This window comes from Myotis daubentonii, chromosome 2, assembly GCF_963259705.1.
Source record: "Myotis daubentonii chromosome 2, mMyoDau2.1, whole genome shotgun sequence".
NCBI classification, from domain to species: domain Eukaryota; kingdom Metazoa; phylum Chordata; class Mammalia; order Chiroptera; family Vespertilionidae; genus Myotis; species Myotis daubentonii.
Window position 1 is genome coordinate 93,914,559 of NC_081841.1, and position 21,223 is coordinate 93,935,781.

General features: G+C 47.8%; 1 protein-coding gene across 12 annotated transcripts in view; it reads left to right on the top strand.

The window, feature by feature from the left end:
* The window catches only part of CRACR2A (calcium release activated channel regulator 2A), a 140,510-nt gene extending 119,783 nt beyond the window's left edge, over positions 1-20,727 (top strand). For 11 of the 12 annotated variants that reach the window (XM_059683845.1, XM_059683846.1, XM_059683847.1 and 8 more), the window contains 5 exons: positions 3,350-3,431; positions 3,542-3,656; positions 15,616-15,717; positions 17,938-18,014; positions 19,743-20,727. In XM_059683845.1, the coding sequence (XP_059539828.1) occupies positions 3,350-3,431; positions 3,542-3,656; positions 15,616-15,717; positions 17,938-18,014; positions 19,743-19,827 (461 nt within the window). In that variant the 3' untranslated portion in view covers positions 19,828-20,727. Of the gene's footprint in view, positions 2,821-3,349; positions 3,432-3,541; positions 3,657-15,615; positions 15,718-17,937; positions 18,015-19,742 lie in introns of those variants that run through there. The other variant, XM_059683853.1, reaches the window with a different exon arrangement.
* The last annotated feature ends 496 nt before the right edge of the window (positions 20,728-21,223 follow it).

A 21,223-nucleotide genomic window follows, 5' to 3' on the forward strand; every position in this document is an offset into this window, starting at 1 on the left:
CTAAGATGCAAGTCTCTAAAAAGAGAAAACCAGACTAATTTGCACTTCCCAGGGGGCCAATTATGGAAACACCTACAAGTTAGGTGCAGGAACTGCAGCTCAAATTAGTGTTCCAGCTACACAGCAGGCCTTGCTCTGGTGCACCTGTCAGTAGGCACAGTCATAGAAGCCACCTGACAAATGCTTCTGTAAAAGGACAGAAGAGCCACAGAGTCCTGGCCCTGGAGGGCCAAAGCGGACCAACCCTAGATTGGAGCTCTAGCCAACCACCTGTCCAGGGCAGCAGCCCCTGAACCATGAACACAGTACAAACAGGGACTCAGCAGCCCCTTAAAGCTTATCTCCATCATCAAAGGGGACTTCCTGGCTTCCCACTGCCTCAAGGGACCATGACTGGTACTCAACTCCTGGCTTGCACGTAATGTGAGTTCTACAGTACAACAATGTGACTTGAGCACCTGCCTGCACCACCTTAGCACCACATGATTCCTTTACAAGCAGGTGTTTGGGCCTTGTGGTTGTCAAAGGATGGTCTCTTAGAACATCAGAGCTCATTTTGTAAATAAATGAAAAGACTGATTATTAAAGGCAAAGGCTCCCTAGAACCCAGGACTCCAAGTCCAATGTTTTTCTACTGCCCCACATTGAGTCACCGCTCCTGCTTTTCCCAACAGACTGCACTCTGCTCTTTCTTGGCCACCAGTTGGGTTTCTATCCCCCTCCCCATCTCTACAGAGAAATCCCTAGTTGTCCCCATGACAACTTGCAGACACCCCCACTCCCACATCCGTCTTGCTGTAAATGACAGCTTGGTCCTGTCTTGTCACCCTTTCTGGAGTCCATCAACCAGCTCTAACTCATTACCATCCCACAACATAACACACTTCACAGCCACAGAGGTTCCAGCTTTCCAGCCAGCATTAAGGAACCAGTTAGGTTGCAAGTTGAAGGTCACCTCCATGTGTTCATTGAATGCTACAGCTGAACAGATCCTGAGCACCAACTTACCCCTCCACACCCTCCATCACACCTCAATTTACAGGTGAGGACAGTGAAACTCCCCCCAAATGAGATGAAGCACTGTCATCAAGATCACATAGCTGGTCAAAGGCAGGACTAAGACACGAACACAACATGGTAGCCTGGCTCCTGGGGTGTTAGAGCTGGTTATGGTCTTAGAAGTCAGTGTAGTTCAGGCCCTCAGGTCCCATGTTATTGTGTAGCCTCTTCTATTGGAATTGACTCCTTGTGTCTCTACCTTCCCTCGACTCTCCCTCCCATGGACTTATCTGCTTCCTGGGCCTGCCTGTCTGAGGCTGCAGAAAGAAGCACCAGTACCTGGCAGGGACTCTCACCAAGCTCACCACAGCACAGAACCTGTTTTTTTACCAGCACTCCTTGGTCCACCTCACTCTCTGCAAGATAAGCATCCTGTCCTCCAGCAAAGCAATCAGCCAATGAGGTAGAGCTCAATCATAAAGAGCTGAGACCTGTCTGCCCCTCTGCCTTCAAGCCTTTCTTTCCACCAAGAAGAAGGCTCTGTCCTTGGGCTTCCCACCCTGGGCTGGCTGGTTTCAGATTAGGCCCTGGAAGTGTGTTGACAGTGCTGGCATTCTCCTGAGTTGTTGCCAGAAAGTAGGCAGCCCCTTCAGTCTCCCAGAGTATACACTGGGGAAACACTTCCACTTTTGGCTAAGAAGAAAGCTCACCTGGATTCAGCTCCCGGTCAGTTGTAATCCATTTGGATGGAAACACTTAGCCCTGGACTTTCCAGATGAAATGAAGCTGCCAGGTGTTTCTGTGCCCAGGATACTGGTGAAAAAAGAAGAATGAGCCTCAGAGCTGGGTTTGCAGCACACTGCACCTGATGAGCATGGGGGAGGCATGCCATCTCTGGATTCTTGTTTCTTTATCTCTCATTGGTGTGGTGGGTGGGGTGGTGTGCATATACATATCTGTATGCATGTGTATGTATGTGCATGAGTATGTGTCACCGGGGGAGCACTGTGATGATGGAGAGATAGCATATGAAAGTTAGAAATATCAAGCATTCTACCAATGGGTGAAATCACTCTTTTCTCTACCTAGAAAATGTACTGCTCCCTCTGCCCTCATCTGCAAAGCACAGGGCCTCTAGAGTCATTCTAGGGGTGACGACTCTCCCTCCTCTCCCCCACGCACGTGTCCATAATGCACTGGCCTTTGCCTGGGGACAGTGGCTGGGATGATCTTTTCCATTGACTGCCTCTTTGTTGTCTGTTTTGTCACTTCTATCTTTTCCATGCAAGCTGCTATTGCTGTCCTCCCTGAGCCCTCCATGGTGAGGACCTTAGAAGCTGGGCCCTTTTGGAGGTGGTATAGGATGCCCTCTGTTTCCAAGATTTGATACCTTAAGAGGGAAAGACTTTTTGAACCTCATTAAGCATTTGTGAACATTCTTAAATGATGGCGAGAGAGGAATGTCTGTTATCAAAGAACTTCTGAGGGCTGCTGTGGGCTCAGAATGTGTGTACCTGAGCTTGCTCTCTCTCTCTGTGGTCCATGACTTCAAGTGGGATTGCAGCGTCAGAGAGACCATTGCGAGTGGTCCAGTGGCTGGGATTAGGAGTTCTGATGTTGCCTCCAGGGTGAATGCTGCCTTTGATTCCCTCCTTCACCCTCTTCTCTTGTAGCCTTTCCCCCACCTGCCACACCTGCCTGTCCTCCTGCTCCCCCTGTTCCTCCTCTGGCTCTGTCACATACATTTGTAGTGGCTGATGGAAGTCTGAAAGTATGATCCATACCCAGGGATATTTGAACTTTATTAGGGGAACATTGAAAATGATTTTAGGGAGAAAGAAAGGGAGGGAGGGAAGGAAAATGGAAGGGATGAAGGAAGGAAGGGAGGAAGGGAGGAAGGAAGGAAGGAAGGAAGGGAGGAAGGAAGGAAGGAAGGAAGGAAGGAAGGAAGGAAGGAAGGAAGGAAGGAAGGAAGGGCAAAGGGAGGAAGAAATTTAAGGACAGTCTTTTCTCCTCCTCCATCTTTGTGGTAAGAGAGTAAATTCATGAATATAACAATGTCTTTGCATTGGCATATTGCTTTTACATTTGAACCTGATTGTAGTATCCCTAAGGAGGGTATGGATTATAGTACAGGGAGGAGCCTGCAGTTCAGAGTGGTTAAGTGATTTGATAATAAGTAGCAGAGATAGAATCAGGCTCCACACCTCCCTGTCCAGTGCTCTGTCCATTTCCCCACATCGCCTCCCACGAGCTACACAGGAGCTGTCATCCTTGACCTGATGTGATTCCAGACATATTGGGGCATCATGCTCTTATTTGGAAGTAACAGGCCTGGTCCACTTTGCAGGCATCGATTACCGTGTGAAGATGGTACATGTGGGTGACTCTCAGGTGGCCCTGCAGCTGTGGGACACGGCCGGGCAGGAGAGGTGAGGAGTCGTCTTGATGTAACACTGCCTCCTCCATTCCCCCCGGGGGCCGAAGGTTTGGGTTGCAAGGGAGGGCTGTGCTTCCTTGACCTGTGGCCCTTCAATGGCAGGTATCGTTGCATCACCCAGCAGTTCTTCAGAAAGGCCGATGGTGTCATCGTCATGTATGACCTCACAGCCAAACAGTCCTTCCTGTCGATCCGGCAGTGGCTGAGCAGCGTGGAGGTGAGCTGGTGACCTTCCTGGGAGCACTATGCGGGCCTCTTGCTTTTCCCTCTTCTCTGCCCATCTCCTGCCTGTTCCTCTGCTCTTTCAAAACCTTCTCCAGGAACAAACCGATTCACACATTTGTTTACCCAAGTGGCCAGTACCAAGCTAGCTACTGGGGACTCTAAAGTGACCAAGACAGATACAGTCCCTGCTCCTATGGACATAAAAAAATAGAGATTGTACCAATAATTATATTATTATGATTTCAATAAGAGCTATAAGTGAGTAGGACAGGATTAGAGGAGGAGCACAGAGTACAATGTCAAGGAAGGTGTCCCTAAGAAATGGGTGTTTAAACTGAGTTACAATTGTGCTGTTCCCCTACTCTCACCACTGCCTCCTCAAATCCCTGCATTTTCTATCTTCAACTGGCCCAGCTGTGCCCAACCCAAAGTGACACCACACAGTGTTTTGAGGCCTCTGTCACAACCCTTCACAGGAGGGGAGGTTGACTCACAATATGAGGGCCCCAGGTTCACCCCAAAGTCACCCTAGGTGGGCCCACAAGCAACAGCACTCTTGTTTGAATTCTAGATTATCTCTGAGACACTACCTCTTGACTTATACTTGTGATATGTCCCTTTTAACTTCTTGACCATCTGCATACTCTTCCTTTACCACTTAAATGCAAACTTTTCAAGGCCAATGGCAGAGTGGGCAAGCCACTTACTTCTTTTAATAGGGCCTTGCTGATTCATTTACAAAGCAATCAGGTAGGGTGTCCCATTTCCTTCCACCAGCAGAATTCATGCATTGTTCACGTATTTGTTCAAAACACTGCCAGCCACTCTCCTAGGATCTGGGAATTAGAGCAGCAGGTAGATGAAACAATGTCCTTGTCCTCACGAAGCTTACATTCAACCTCTATTCAAGCCCATTAGACCTTCCGTGGACCCCTTACTTATTTACCACACTGACACATTGCTGTAAAGGACATAGTTCCCAGCGTGGATCTGTGCTGCATGCACTCTGTGCCCCCTGGGAACTGAAACTGCATCTTTGTCATAGTAACAAAGTGCTTGCAGGGGGCCCCACAGAACTAGAGCTCAACCCATGTTGGATGCCTGAATGGATGCTGTATCGTTGTGCAATCAGAATCCTGGAGTTGTTCATTTATTCATTCTTTTGGCCCTAATATCTATGATTCCTCCCACCAAAATCTGTTGCTCTTATAGTTTGGACTGGCTGTGCCACTTCTTTCTCTACGCTTTTAGTTCTTTCTTCTTTCTTCTTTTTTTTTTCTAAGAGAGAAGGAAAGGGAGAGAGAGAGATAGAAACATCAATATGAGAGGGAGACATCGATTGACTGCCTCCTGCAAACCTCTACTGGGGCTCAATTCTGCAACCTAGGTATTGTACCTTGGCCAGGAATTGAACCAAAAACCTTTTGGTGCATGGGATAATGCCCAACCAACTGAGCCTCACTGGGAAGGGCTCCTTTATCTACTCTTAATCCCCATCCTTCTCATTTCCCCCAAAATAAAGAACAAGAATGGAAGTCAGATTCTTGAGTTTCTCAGAAATTTGTTTAATACAAATTATTTCTTAAAATCTTTGAGCCTAAAAACAGTAATAATAGAGAAAATGTACATTTTGAGATGTAGTGAATGGCTCTACACCAAGCTATTAATGGAAACAAATGGTATGGGTCATCTGGAAGTGGATCTTATTTGAACTTTGGGATTTCAGAATGACTTTTCTTTGACATCACCAGTGATTTATCTTCCTCATTGAAGTTAAGCACCAGAGACTTTAGTGCTTACCTGATACAGTGGTTTTCAAACTTTCTCTGGTGGAACCCTAGAAGTATAGTGACACTCCTAGGGACAGAGGCAGGGCATGGAAAGGTATAACCATCACAGTTCTGGGCCCTTGTCCCCTCTCTCAGTCAGAGCCACTGTAGTTCTTTCAGTTTGGTATATTGGAGGTGCTGGTACAATTTTGCTAGGTAAGAAGGTTTCCCTTTGAAAATCACTAGTCTAAGACAGCCATCTCATTTTCAAACTAAGATGTTGAGGATATGCCTTGGTCAGGTGGCTCAGTTGGTTAGGTCATCGTCTCATACACCAAAAGGTTGTGGGTTTGGTTCCTGGTCAGGGCATATATCCAGGTTTTGGGTTCAATCCCAAGCTGGTGAGAGTACGGGAGGCAACTGATCACTATTTTCTCTCACATAGATGTTTCCCTCTCTCCCTTTCTCTCTCTCAAAATCAATAAGAAACATATCCTCAGGTGAGAATTAAAAAAAAAAGAAAGAAATTGAGGCCATAACTTTGGGGGAAGAGGGGGAAGGTCAGCCATTCTTTTTTTAGCCACAAACATTTTTTTGATATTTTAGTTTTCCAAGTACAGTTTACATATGATATTGAATTAGTTTCAGGTGTACAACATAGTGATTAGACATTTATATTTCTTAAAAAGTGATCATCCTGATAAGTCTAGTACCCACCTGTCACCACACATAGTCTGTTCTCTGTATCTATTAGTCTATTTCTGTATTATTTGTTTGTTTATATTGTTCTTTAGATTCCACATAAAAGTGAAATCATATGGTATTTATTTTTTGCTGTCTGATTTATTTCACTTAGCATAGTAATACCCCCAGGCCCATTCATGTTGTCTCAAATGACAGGATTTCATTTCTTTTTATTGTGTCTGAGTAATATTCCATGTATATACGTACCACATCTTCTTTATCCATTTGTCTCTTGATGGACACTTAGGTTGCTTCCATATCTTGCCTATCCTATATAATAAAGAGGTAATATGCAAATTGACTGTCATGCCCTCACACAAGATGGCTGCCCCCATGTCATCACAAGATGGCCGCCCCATGTGATCACAAGATGGCCACCCCATGTCATTACAAGATGGCCACCACAAGATGGCCATCATGGGAGGGCAGTTGTGGACAACCAGGCCAGCAGGGGAAGGCAGTTGGGAGCGACTGGGTGGGCAGGGGAGGGCAGTTGGGGGCAATCAGGCTGGCAGGGGAATAGTTAGATGTTGATCAGGTTGGCAGGGGAGTGGTTAGGGGTTGATCAGGCTGGCAAGCAGAAACAGTTAGGGGTGGTAATCAGGCAGACAGGCAGGTGAGTGGTTGGGAGCCAGCAGTCCTGGATTGTGAGAGGGATCGGGCCTAAACTGGCAGTCAGACATCCCCCAAGGGGTCCCAGATTGGAGAGGGTGCAGGCTGGGCTGAGGGACACCCCTCCCCCAGTGCTGAATTTCATGCACCAGGCCTCTAGTTATAAATAATGCTCAATGAACATTGGGGTGCATATATTCTTTTGAAACATTGGGGTCATAAAGAAGTTCCATTTTTAATTTTTTACAGACCCTCCATAATGTTTTCCACAGTGGTTGCACCATTCTGCATTCTCACCAACAGTGCACAGGGGTTTCCTTTTCTTCACATCCTCACCAATGCTTGTTGTTTATTGATTTATTGATGATTGCCATTCTGACAGGTGTGAGGTGATAGCTCATTGTGGTTTTAATTTGCATTTCCTTGATAATTAGTGACATTGAAGATCTTTGCTTTTGTTTATTGGCCATCTGTGTTTCCTCTTTGGAGAAATGTCTATTCAGGTCCTCCGCCCATTTTTTTAACTGGATTGTTTCTGGGTTTTTTTGGTGTGAAGTTGTATAAGTTCCTTATAATTTTTGGATATTAACCCCTTTTCAGATGTATCATTGGCTAATATCGTCCAGTAGTTTGTCTTTTTATTTTGTTGATGGTTTCCTTTACTGTATACGAAAGTTTTATTTTTATGTAGTCCCATTTGTTTATTTTTTCTTTTGTTTCTCTTGCCCAAGGAGACATATCCAAAAAAATATATTGCTAAGAGTAATGTCAAAGAGTTTATTTTCTATGTTTTCTTCTGGGATTTTTATATTTAAGTCTTCAATCCATTTTGAGTTTATTCTTATAAGAAAATGATTTTCATTATTTTGCATGTATCTCTATCCAGTTTTCTCAACACCATTTATTGAAGAGACTGCCTTTACCTCATTGTATATTCTTATTTCTTTGTCATAGATTAATTGACAATATAGATGTGGATTTATTTCTGGGCTTTCTATTTTGTTTCATTTCTCTGTGTCTGTTTTTGTGCCCGTACCATGCTGTGTTGATTACTGTAACCTGTAGTATAATTTGAAATTAGATAGTGTGATACTTCCAACTATGTTCTTCTTTCCCAAGATTGTTTTGGCTATTCAGGATCTTTTGTGGTTCTATGTAAATTTTAGGATTATTTGTTCTAGTTCAGTGAAAAATGTCATTGGTATTTTGATAGTGATTACATTAAATCAGTAGCTTGCTTTAGGTAGTATGGACATTTTAACAATGTTAGCTCTTTCTGTTCATAAGCATGGTATATGCTTCCATTTATTTGTATCTTCTTTTATTTCTTTCTTCATTATCTCATAATTTTCTGAGTATAGGTCTTTTACCTTCCTGGTTAAATTTATTCCTAGGCATTTTATTCTATTTGATGCAATTATAAATGGGATTGTTTTCTTAATTTCTACTTCTGATATTCATTATTTGTATATAAAAAATGAATCATTTTTGAATATTAATCTTGTATCCTGCTATTTTACTGAATTTATTTATTAGTTTTAATAGGTTTTTCTGGGTATAATCTTTAGAGTTCTCTAGGTATGGTATCATATCACCTTTAAATAATGACAACTTAACTTCTTCCTTTACAATTTGTATGCCTTTTATTTCTTTCTCTTGTCTGATTGCTGTGGCTAGGACTTCTAATACTATGTTGCATAAAAGTGGTGAAAATAAACATTCTTGTCTTGTTTCTGATCTTTAAGAGAAAGGTTTTGGCTTTTTATCATTGAGTATGATGTTATCTGTGAGTTTGTCATATATATCCCAGCCACAAACATTCAATTGTTCCTAAATATGTATATTTTGATATATACTAGAGCTGGGTAGAGGAATTTTAAATAGTCTGGGATTAATAGGGATAAATGGAGTCAAATTCATGGAACTTCCCTCTCTGCCATCATTAGGAAGGTATAGTTACTAAGTCTCCTGTTTAGCACAGAGGGCCTGTGACTTAGCAGGAGAATTAGAAGATCAGGTTGAATTTGGTGCTGATGGTAGAGGTGAAGAAATATTAGAGGGCATAATCACAGCTTGAAGTATAAGTTCAGTCATTCTTCAGAAAAACTATGCCATGTGCTGTTCCTTATGGGGTGGGGCTGAAAGCATTGTCAGCATGGACCTATCAGGAGTCCCCATGGAGCCCCGGTGCCTCTATGGGCTCAGAAGCCAAGCTGAGATGGCAGTTCTTTATGTGGTTAATTCAGAATTATCTGTATGTGGATGGGCCTTTTTGTACAATTTGTAGTTTGAGTTCTCCTTTTTTAAAATTAGCAAAAGATATAGCTAAACTCTCAATGACTATCCCAAACCTAGATGAACATCAGGATCACCTGTGGAGCTATCAAACAAAACAGATGTCAGGGCCTTCTCTCCCAGAGAGAATGACTCAGGGTCTGGAAATGTAAAAATAAATAGATAACACCTTCCCAAGTGACTCTCAGCCATCATGGTTCCCAGCCTGACAAGTGTTTCTCAAACTCTAATAGGCCTAGCAGTGTCCTGGACATCTTGTTAAGATGCGGAATCTGACTCAGCAGGTCTGGGCTGGGCCTGAGATGCTGCATTTCTAACACATGGTCAGAGGAGGTTGATGCTGCTGGTCTAGGGACCACACTTTGAGAAGCAAGCCTCTAAATCTTATTCAAAGATGTTCATGCCCTTCAATGAGAATTTTCTGAGCTTCTCCCAAATGTCCAGCACCCAGGAGGCACTCCTGAGGACTCAGTATGAGGCACCCAGCTGGGTGGCCCAGGGTTTTGAGAGCAAGTGCAGAAGGCTGTGTCAGATGGCAGACAGCATGGTGAAGGTGTGGTGCAGTAGCATCATAAATGTGATAATTCTCAAGATTCTTGAAAAGCTAACTCATTCTGCCGTGGCAACCAGCAATCAGAGGTGTCAAGCGATAGATTAAAACTTGACACATAATTTGATTGGAGAGGAACTGAAGATAACAAGTACTTTATATTTGTGGAGCACCTTATTTTTCCATGGAGCTCCAAGCACGCTGCCTACTCCCTCACCTGGGGAAGGGAGCTTTAATAACAGGCTGCAGGTTCTAAAGCCGTATTATTAAGTGAATGCTGGCCAGCTGTTCTCAATGCCCCTTCCTCCCACAACCTGAAAAGCAGCACAAGAATAAAGGGCGAAAATTGCCCCAGATTATACAAAGCAAAGACTTACTCGTGGAAGAGGTTCTGTGGTTGGGACAGACTCTCAGGGGAAGTATGGAGCTCCCTGAAAAGGAAGGTCTTACCATCCCAGCTCGGCCATTTCTGGTCATGAAACTGTGGCCAGTCACACAATGAAGGAAGGAATCAGAGTCTCCGAAAGGTCCCTCCTGGCCCCACATTCTACAAAGTATGACATTAGACTCTCTGGGGGCCACAGGATAGGTCAGAAGTGTTTGTGCATCAGAGGGACCCTAGAGGATCCTTCCAGCCCAGAGGGAACCAAAGCCCTTTGGCTCAGAGAAGCACCTTGCTTTATGAGGTGGGAACATCCTGCCGCTGTGACTGTTCTCCCCCCGCCTCACTCTCCCTCATCCTCCCCACCTGGACAGCTTAACCCAGCCCGAAGGCCTTCTGCAGAAGAGGCCCATGCCGGGCCCAGTCACACTCTGCTCTGTACTGATACTCCTGCCCTTTTACATTTCCTACACACCTTATAGGAAATCAAAGCAGTTAGTCATTCCTGCCAACTCAGCATTCCCAACCCTCCCTACCTCCTTCTCATCTCTGCTCCTGGGACTGGCTTAACCAGTCCAATCTGAACAAGAAACTGGTTGAGCTGTAAGGGCCCCACATTTAGACCATGGGACATATCAGACAGAGAAAATAGGATTTAGAATGAGCTTAAGTGGGTTGGTATTTCCCCAAACCCAGATTTTTTGTCCTAGTGTCTGCATGTTGAACTTTTACTTTAGATCTTTTTTGTCATTCTAGAGCGCTATATTGTTAGATCTATAAGTCAAGGAAATGGAATATGACTGGTATCATTAAGCCTTTGAGCTGGAAAAAAAGGGGAAATTAATCCAATGCAGCCTCTTATTATAGAGATGAGAAATCCTGAGATCCAGAGAGGAAGTGACTTGTCCAAAGGCACTCCGGCCTGTGGGACAGCACAGCCAGAACTAAAATCTAGGGCTTTGCCACTGCGTTATGTTTCTCTCTCATCACATGGCCCATGGTTGAAATCTGCTTCTGAGAAAGAGGTGTTCATTTCTTTTTCAGTCCTGCCAGCTCTGGTCTCAAAGCAGAACCATTAGTTCTTCAGCAGAAAGGGGTCAGGCCCACTTTCTTCCCCTTTTGTGGACTGTTGGCTAATTCTCATTCTGTGATCTTTGTCATTGGTGACAATGTGCAACACAGAGCAAAAATAGCAGATTTGTTCCCCACATTGCAAGCTGAGCTTGAAGTGCTGGCAGTTTAAACGAACTACACAAATAAATCTTGTTTTGACTCATAGTCAAGGGGGTGGATAAATATGGAAACCCCCAAGATATAATTTTACAGTCATTTTTTTCTTAGCATAACTGCAAGCTTTAATGTGCTGAGAAATTTTTGTTCTGGCTCCAGAAAGATAGCAGCACCCTCCCAGTTAAGTGCTTTTCTTGCCTCCCAGCAAATAGATGCACGCGCGCGCGCGCGCGCACACACACACACACACACACACACTACAACCAACCAAACCCAACAGCTGCATATTTGGAGCTAAATGTCAGTCCGCTGCTCCAAATTGACAGCCTTGTTATTTAAAATCAGAGATGCATAATCTTTTGAATTCCAACTAGTCTGTCTTCCAACAAGCTCAAGTTCACAGAAAGGCAACTAAAGTGATTGGAGGTGTAGAGAGGCTTCTGTATCTAAGTCAGAAGAGGGAAACCAGTTCTAGAGGCCTATTTCACAGCTCAGAGCAGAGAGGAGCGATTGGGGCGGGCCCCACAGGACAGCAGAGCCAGGTCTCCTACAGAGATTGTGTGCACGGCTAAGGGGCTTCAGTTCCCTCTGACCTGGCATGCCTATGGGACTTAACCAACAACTGTAGAAACATCAGCAGAGGTTGGGGGACGTAGACTTGTTCTTCAGAAGAGGTGAACTTTGGACTTTTAAAAGGAAATGTTGCTTCATCAGGTGGATAATTATGAGTATCTTTGTGGCAAGCGATATATAGGCTGAAAACCTAGTTATGTGTACAAAAAGGGTGGAGTTTAGTCAGAGGTTAAAGTGAGAGAGGACCATGAGACACCCACCACAGCCCAACCCCTCCTCGTGGGTGGCCCTGTGTCAGAGACTGACTTGGGGCTGGAGTGACGTCCACTGGCTGCCCATGGTAGCACACTCTCCAGTGTTATGTGTGGTCTCACTTATTTTTGCCACATCTTTGGAGAGAAACCGAATTCTTCTTTATCAGTGGCAGGCCAGGGCCCCTGAGAGGGAGTGAGTTGTGCAGAATGTCTGTGAAAGAGGAACAATGCAAAGAGCAGAAGCCACGGCTCCAGATGGGGACTTTCTGCCCCTTCTAAGCTCTTCTATGTTTATGTCCAGGAATTTCTTTTAGAAAGAAGACTTCCCCTTCTTTTCCCAGGGGGCACACTGCTGTGTGTGGTGCACAGGGCTCAGATGTGAGGCTTAGGACTGTTTCCTACCTCATCCAATCCCCTCCTTCAGTACCCAGCATGCCCTTTAAAAGGGAGGAAACTGAGGCCACCATTCATACCAGATTGGGTTAGACTCCTGGGATTTCAAGTCTGATGCTCATATTTTAAGAGTTTCCATGTCAAGAAATCCCACAAGCTTTAGTCATTCCTCACACATAACTCTACAAATATCTCTCCTGTGCTCCAAGCAGCAAGCCCTTTGGCCCATCTCCTGCCTTCCTCCTCTTTTCTTCTTTTTCTGTATAAAACTCTTTGCCCAGGTTTCTGCGGCACAGCACAGTCAGAGAATGGGGGCATTCCCATGAACAACACAGCATTCTTTATGTGCCATAAGTGGGGTTTTCACTTGCAAATTATTAAATGCAATCCACTTAGCACATCAACTACAGTGCACATAATTGAATCTATTTTGATGGGTCAGAAGACAATGTAAGTTCTTGTGCCTTTGAGTCACCATTACCAACATTATTTACCATCTTACCATGGATATGTGGAATACTGCTTTTAGAGAGTTATAGTTAATGAGACACTGAATAGCAGAGAGTTTATTGGAAATCAGAATTTAGAGGAAAACATTAGAGAATTGTGGGCCCTCATAATTCAGTGACTTTGATGTTGAATGTTCTCTTGGACTCTCTGAGCCTCAAAATTCTCAGTGAATAAATTTTTTCCTGACTGAAGAGCAATAAAATTGAATGTATAGTTTAAGGAATCATTGAGGCTTAATCCTATCTAATAAAAGAGAAAAATGGTAATTGGTGTACGATGATACCCTTTTCATTGGCTAATCAGGGCTATATGCAAATTAACTGCCAACTAAGATTGGCAGTTAACTGCCAACAAGATGGTGGCTAATTTGCATATGTAGGCACAATGCAGGGAGGCGAAAGGGAAAGCAGGAAGAAGCCCCCTGCCACTGACAGTGATCGGAAACCCAGGGGAGATCTAAGAGCTGGGGGGCAGGGCTTTGCCCTGCCCCCCCCAGCCATGATCAGAGAATCAGGTGCCTTTTCTGCCCTGGCCAGTGATAGCAGGAAGTAGGGGTGGAGCCAGTGATGGGAGCTGGGCACTGTCGAAGCTGGCAGTCCCAGGAGCTAGGGGCCCCTTGCCTGGGCCTAAAGCGAAGCCCACGATCGCGGGGCCGCTGCAGCTGCGGGTCCCCGCTGCCCGGGCCAGACGCCTAGGCCAGAGGCGTTAGGCCTGGGCAGGGGCGGAGCCTGCAACCACGGGGAGTTGGGGGTCCCCTGCCCAGGCCTGACACCTCTGCCGGAGGCCTCAGGCCTGGTCAAGGGGCCGATCCGGTGATTGGTGATGGGAGGGTGATGAGGGTCAACTCCTCTGGCCGAGGCATCAGGCCTGGGCGGGGGGCGGAGCCAGGGATTGGGGGGATATGATGGTCCCCTTGCCCAGGCCTGAAGCCTGGGTCAGAGGCGTCAGGTTTGGGTGGGGGGGTGGAGCAAGCGATCAGAGGGAGATGGGGGTCCCCTGCCCAGGCATGATTCCTGGGCCAGAGGCCTCAGGCCTGGGCGGGGGCCAGAGCCAGTGATCGGGGGAGATGGGGGTCCCCTGTCCAAGCCTGACACCTCTGGCGGAGGCGTCAGGCCTGGGCAAGGGGCCGATCAGGCAATCGGAGGGTGATGGGGGTCTATGCCTCTGGCCGAGGCATCAGGCCTGGGCAAGGGGCAGAGCCAGCAATTGGAGGGGTCTGGGGGTCCCCTGACCAGGCCTGACGCCTGGGCCAGAGGCATCAGGCCTGGGCTGGGGGCAGAACCAGTGATGGGGGGAAATGAGGGTCCCCTGCCCAGGCCTGACTGAGGCGTCAGGCCTGGGCAAGGGGCCGATCCTGCGATTGGAGGGTGATGGGGGTCAACGCCTGAGGGCTCCCAGTATGTGAGAGGGGGCAGACTGGGCTGAGGGACACTCCCCCCCACACACACACCCCGTGCACGAATTTCGTGCACCGGGCCCCTAGTTTCAAATGTAATTGCATTTAAACTTAAAAGAGGTGTACCTATTGGATGAGCTTTGGACATTTATTTGGAATGACAATGTAAAATAGCTGAATTATTGGCGAAACTATAACTGTTAGCTTCTTCTCCCACAGCCCCTTCTCTTTAGTACATTTAGCTACAATGAATAACTATTCTCTACCAAATTATGATCAAAAGCCCCTAATTAAATATCTCACAAGTAAAAATAGCAACCTGCTTAAATGTGAACATTACCCTATGTCCTTACTAAATAGCTGTGTGGCCTGGGCCGTTTGCCCTCAGGAGAGGGATGGACGGTGCACCCACTTCACAGGGAGGATGCCGAGGCACAGGGAGGACCCACAGGCACAGGGACTCTGGGTGCACAGGCCCCTGCTGGTCTGCTGCAGCCGCAAGAGGAGTAAATAGGGTTGACCCCTTGAATAATCCTGTCACTTCTGGCCCAAGAGGTGCAGTTGCTATGGCCACACAGTTCTTCCCACGCAGGGCTTCCTTCAGACCCAGAGTACCCAATGACAAGCCTCTGCAGACCCACGTGGTGACCTCCATGAGGCACACAACAGTCATTTTCCAGGCACCGTGGACCCAATAGCATGAATCAGATTTGGACCCAACCCTCAGAGAGCTTACCTGCCCAATATGAAATGCCTGGAGATGCCATTTCTAACCCAGAAACCCCTAGAACAACCCCAAACCACATTGCATTAATTCTTTTGGTTCGTTCTTGTTAAGACTAAGTCTGGTCATGTAGGAATGGCCTCAGGGGGCTGTGAGCCCTGGAGAAGGACACATAGTTCAAATGTGCCCTCATCCTGATACCCACTCTCAGCACATCCAGGGGGTCCGCGTGTTCTGTCCAGCAGCCAAGGAGAGTGGCAAGGGGGAGGTCACTGCACTGACAGGGACTGGGGGCACCCAGAGGCACCCAGAGGTGGGCCTCGGGCACCTGGCAGAAGTCTTGTAAACAGAGGCTTCCACAGAAGGTGGGTCTCAATTGTCAGGATGCCTCTGCTGTCACCTGGCCTATTGCAGCAGCAGGGCATTCGCAGCCGGATGTGTCTTTCCATCCAGCATTCCAAGCCTGCCCCCTGGTTCTCCCTGTGGATGCTTCTCTGAGTGGGGATGTCTGTTCCGCAGGAAGCTGTGGGGGACCGTGTTCCTGTACTTCTGCTGGGCAATAAAATTGACAACGAGAAAGAGCGGGAAGTTCCCCGGGGCCTTGGAGAACAGCTGGCCAAGGTAAGAGCAGGCATCCCCATCTCTATGGACCGGGTGGCACCCAACGCAGTTGGGCATGTGCCCCAGAGCCTTGGGGGGAACCTTCCCTGGAAGCCCGCTGGGAAGGAAGCTAGTGAGCAAGATAAGCGTCCAGCTCCTGTGCATGTGGAACTTTCCATGGGAGCCTCAGATTGTAAGTGGGAGTTGGCCAGGGATGACTAAGGTGTGGGGAATTTTCCCAAATTCTTTCCCTCAGAAGTCAGAATTAGAAATTCTTAGATAGTGAGAAGTTGGTTATTTTAGTCCCTATCTGATGCTCGAACCCCATCATCTGTGTTTCCACTTGACCGCCTCCCGGGATGGAACACTCACTCACGGCAAGACTGGTCCTTCTTTGGACAGCTCTGTGGAGAGTGCATCCTGTCTGTCAGATTGAGCCTCAAAGCTGTGAACTTGAGACAAATGCAGGGCACACACTGGATGGCCTGCCATCAAACAAGCAGCGACCCGCTTGCCCAGGCCCAGAACCAACAAGGTTGGACGGAAATCAGGCAGCAAAACATGCCGTGCTCTCCCTGGGCTGCTCCAGCCCTCAGCGTAGTTTTCAGGGCATCGTGTGTCCGGAAAGATGGGGGAGCTGTTCAGCCAAGGATTCATTTTAGTGTGCTCAATCTAAACAGAGGCTCGTGGCTCAGAGGCTGGGAAAACGGGCACAGGTGGTAAGATCCAAGGAAAAAGAAGGAAGAAGGGCCCAGTAGGTGTTCCTATGGAGGGTGACCAAGCAGCTACATCCACAAGCCCTCATCCTCAATTCCAAAATCCAAAAGGCTTTGAAAACAAAGAGCGGTTTTGACTTCATCTGGCAGAAGAATCTGACCAGAACTGACATGCAGCTATTTATGGTCTCTGTGTGCCACACTCTGAATGAATATTCAAATGTTTCACTGAAGAAATATTAATATGCTTGGTTACAGGATGCTGTCCCAGACCCACTGCGGGTACTATTTGATATCGTGTATACATGCATTATCTTTCTGAAACTCAAAATTTCTGGATTCTAAAATACAACTGGATTCAAGGATTTTGATTAAGGAACTGCAAGACCTATATTTTTATCATCCCATTTTCTTTTTCTTTCTTTTCTTTTCTTTTTTCTTTTTTTTTTTTTTTGTCAGTGAAACAAAAACAGGCTCAGAGAAATTAAGTGATTTATTCAAAGTATCACACAGGTTCTCAGTGGTGGGGTCTGTAGTTGAGGCTGGAAGACAAACGGTGTCTTCCAATTTCACGCCCTGTGCACATCCCCCACCTCCCCATGAAACCTTCGTTCTTCACAGACTGGCCAGGAGTCAGGGTCTGACTGAGGCGGGAGGGGAAGGGGTGAAGAGGCTGGAGGACAGAGCTGGGTCCGTGGGGTGTGCAGCAGGAAAGCTGAATTGGAAACAAGCATTTGCAGAGCCTCTTGATCTGCAGCCACAAAAGAAGTGTCCTCACTCAACTGCCTGCATCCCCACAGGACATCAGCCTCCAGGGCTCAGTGCCATTAGCACTGTCATGAGGAAGCAGGACAACTATAAATGGGAGTGATAAATAGAAAATGATGAGCCTTGGCCAAGGGCCCACTGTGCTGTGTGTGCAGCCCAGCCTCTGCCTGGTGAAGGGATGGACAGCTGTCCATGCACCAGGGCTGATAGCCACACCGGAGTGCTAATTAACTGTGTGAAGGAGAATTCCTATGGGAGCCCTCAGTGACATCTGCCCCTAGGCCATGGCATGCCTGTGTCCTGGGAAAGGTGTGCTGCTGGGAGCTCTACCATTAACTAAAGACAGGGCTGGAGCAGGCAGGCCACTTATACCTTCTCTAGCCTCGGTCTTCCTGCCCATGAAGTGGGAAGAATGTTGCCCATCCTGGCCTCTGAGTCTCTGCCTGTCTGCATCACAGGCTGGTGTGAAAAGGAAATGAGTACACGCTTTACCAGAGAGTAATTAGAGGGAGTGTGAAGCACTAAGGCAGCTTATGGTTTTGTTGCTTCACAGTTGTTACAGCTCACCTGGGAAATGGTTACAGAACTTGCCTGAGATGACAGAAATCAACCTCTTAGAGAATGGCGAGGGGTGGAGGAATTGAAGGGGACTTGGAGAAGAAGCAGGGGTGTTGGTAGATGCAGACAGGGTGCTCTCCCCTACCCCACAGTTCCCTCCAGCTCCCCTCCTTTTATCCCCTCTGTTTCATGATTCTAGGAGAACAATCTGATCTTCTATGAATGCAGTGCCTATTCTGGTCACAACACCAAAGAGTCTCTGCTCCATTTGGCCAGGTAGAGGACAGCTCCGCGGATGGGATGGATGGGTGGGATGATGTGGCTGCTTTGCGGGTCTGACAGGGACCACTGCATTCACCACCACCACCCACACCCCCACCTGCGACCTCACTGCATTCACCAACCCCACCTCCTATCCCAGAACTCACTGCACTCCCCACCACCCCACTCCCCACCTGCTCACTCACCACCACTCCCACATACCCCTACTCTCAACCTCACTGCATTCACCATCATCCCCCACCTCCCACCCCCAAGCTCACTGAATTCACCGTCATCCCCCACCTCCCACAGACCTCTGGTCTGTTTTCTATGTGCCTGAGCCTCTGGGTAAATGGGCTGGTGGCCTGGGCCTTTGTGTGTGATTCCAGGGGTCAAGGGCAGCCTCTGAAACACACACAAAAAAAAGCCAAGAAGGAAGCCTCCCTGCCTGTCACTGGGTCTGCAATCTTCTCTCTTAAAGGCTGCCTTTCCCCAGGAATTCTTTATTTTTATTGCTAACACTATTATAGCTGTCCCCCATTTGCATACCCCCTTTAGCCACCCCCTAATTCCCCCCCTCCCACCCCCATCACCACACTGTTGTCTGTGTCCTCTTTTTAAATGCAAATGATCATGGGAAAGGTCATATCTTAGGTCCCACAATCCTGGCTCAAGTCTTAGCAGGGATTAGTTGCCAGCCAGCTGGGATCAAGGAGGGGTTAGGACTCCTAGGGAGGGGGAGAGGGAGGGGGAGCCCAGGAGAGAAGGGCTGTGATGGGAGACCAGAGGCAACCAAGGTGATGGCATTCCAAGGGCTGGTCCCATAGAAAGACACTTCCATAAACCTCTGCCTATATCACAATTAAGAAAACGCCACAACACACAGGGCCCTATTTTCCATACTTGAACATGCACTCCTTCATCTATTCAGGCATTTATTTCATTCCATCCATGCACCAGCTAACAAATATCTAATAGAACTCATTTGTGCTCAGCATTCATTCTGGGGCATCTAAAAACATTTTAGGTGAGTAATTAAGAGCCCAGAACAAGTTCTATGCACTGGCGAGGTTGTAGAGCGATGGAAGACCCTGGGGAAAGTTTTAGGCTTTTCTCCGCACTGATTCTCAGAGCAAGTCACTCTGCCTCTGAGCTCTGCCCCTAACGTAGGCACATCAATCATACCTTCCCTGCCCACCCCCAGGTTGTTGTGAGAATCAAAACAGGTGCTGAAGGTGAAAGCACTTTGACAGTATGAAGAGGGATAAGATTCTTAACACTGTTTTTAATCCTTCCTTTCCCACATTTAATCTGGAGTTGTGGCCACATGGGACAGCCCTTCCATAGAGTTAATAACTAAGAAACATATTTTCTGAGCCTCTATGTGTAACGGGTACTGTGATGGGCTGCAGAAATGAAGAGACAAACCGTAGTCTCTGCTCTCAGCAGCTCCTTCAGTGCTGAGGGAGCGATGGGGTTTGAACAGAAGGGTCAGAGTGCTATCCTCGCACTACACCACCTGGACGGTCAGGGGAGGCTTCCTGGAGGCGGTGGGAAGGCTCACTATTGATTGAACTCTGGCTTTACACATTATACTCATGTGCCTGTAGTCCACAGGGGGAGACTTGGAATACTCTCTCTGATGCTCTGGTGAGGTTGCGGCCCCTCAGTATTACCCAGAGGGTCTGTAACCCAAGGGCCTAGCAGCTACCCACTAGTGATGCTATTCCTTCCCTCCTCCAGGATCCTCAAGGAGCAAGAAGACACAGTGAGGGAGGACACCATCCAGGTTGCCCGCCCTGCCAAGAAAAAATCCTGCTGTGGCTGAAAGGCACCGCCTCCGCCTCTCCCCCAGGCCTGGCTCACGGGGCCCACCTGAACGCTGCACGTGGCTCGGCACAGGTGCCCCCGCCGAGGCCGGCCCAGACCTCTGTCCTTGACAGGGACTTGCCTTCCCCAAAGAAAGGGGAGCACCTCCATTCAGGAGAGCTGCTCTTGGAGCACCTTAGAGTCTTTCCTCTTCCTTCTTTCTCTAGATCCCAGATGCCCATTCCTTTCCCTCCCTCCCCCCACCTCCAGCTTGGCTTCCTGGGGAAAGAAACAGATGGGCTTTCCCAGAGAAGCCACCACGTGCCTTCTCCACCCCCCCTCCTCCCCCCAACCCCCTTGCCTTTAAGAGCCTCAGCAATGCAGTTGCCATGGTAACTGTGCAGGGCCGACTTGCTGCTTCCTGCAGGCCACAGATACAGCACCTGGGCAATGAATGCCAGGGTGGCTGGTCAGGCTTTGGCTCCTGTTCTCTGGATGCCAATGGGACACTCTTGGCATATCTTCATGGACCTCAAGGTGCCTGTGTGGTGTTCAGGGGAGCAAACCTGGGCACCCGCATCCTATTCCTCACCCCACATCCTCCACCCCCAGGGGTCCTGCTCCTCCCCAGGCTTCAGGGCCCAGCCTCTCTCAGCAGCCACTGGCCCATGGTATTTGCCCCACGGGTTCTCAGAAACAGTGCCTTATAAGAACCCCAGCCTTTTCTCCTCACCGCCCACCCACAGCCAGGACTCCCAGGTGGGCTGGGGTGATAAATGGGTGCCTGGGGTTAGGGAGTGGGCTTACTTCCTGCTTCACTTTCAGAGATGAAAAGAAAACCAGGGGGAAAAAACCATCTGCTGCTAAACAGAGCGACCATTTCTGGAGGGTATAAATAAACTACAGCTATGTAAAGACATTTTCTAAACGTTTCTCAAAATAGCTCTCTGAGAAATTGTACGTGATGATTGACAGGGTAGCTTGACATGCAGGCTGTGAGGCCCAACACCAGGTCCATCATTACTGACTTCATTTTATTTGATTTGAGATTTTCCAGAAGACCGTGTGTGTGTGTGTGTGTGTGTGTGTGTTTTAAGTGTGGTTGTGATGGTGACATTTTGCTGGTGTTTGTCAAGAGAGTGTAGCTGCTGGCCTGGGCACCGTGACTGCAACAGCTCAGGGCATTGGAATGAAGGGAAGGTCTGGGTCTGGGCCTGTGGTGGCCTCTGGCCTGGGTGCTGATGAGTGCCCAGCCCTGGCTGGCTGGCAGCGGAGCTGGCGAGGGCACTCTTGCCCTGGAAGGGAAGTTGGATGAAATGACCATAAAGATCACTGCCGATGACCATTCTCGGGCTGTGGGCCCAGGCCCGCAGGAGAGGAGGTGGTGAAGGGAGAGAGGCAGAAAGTGCCCACAC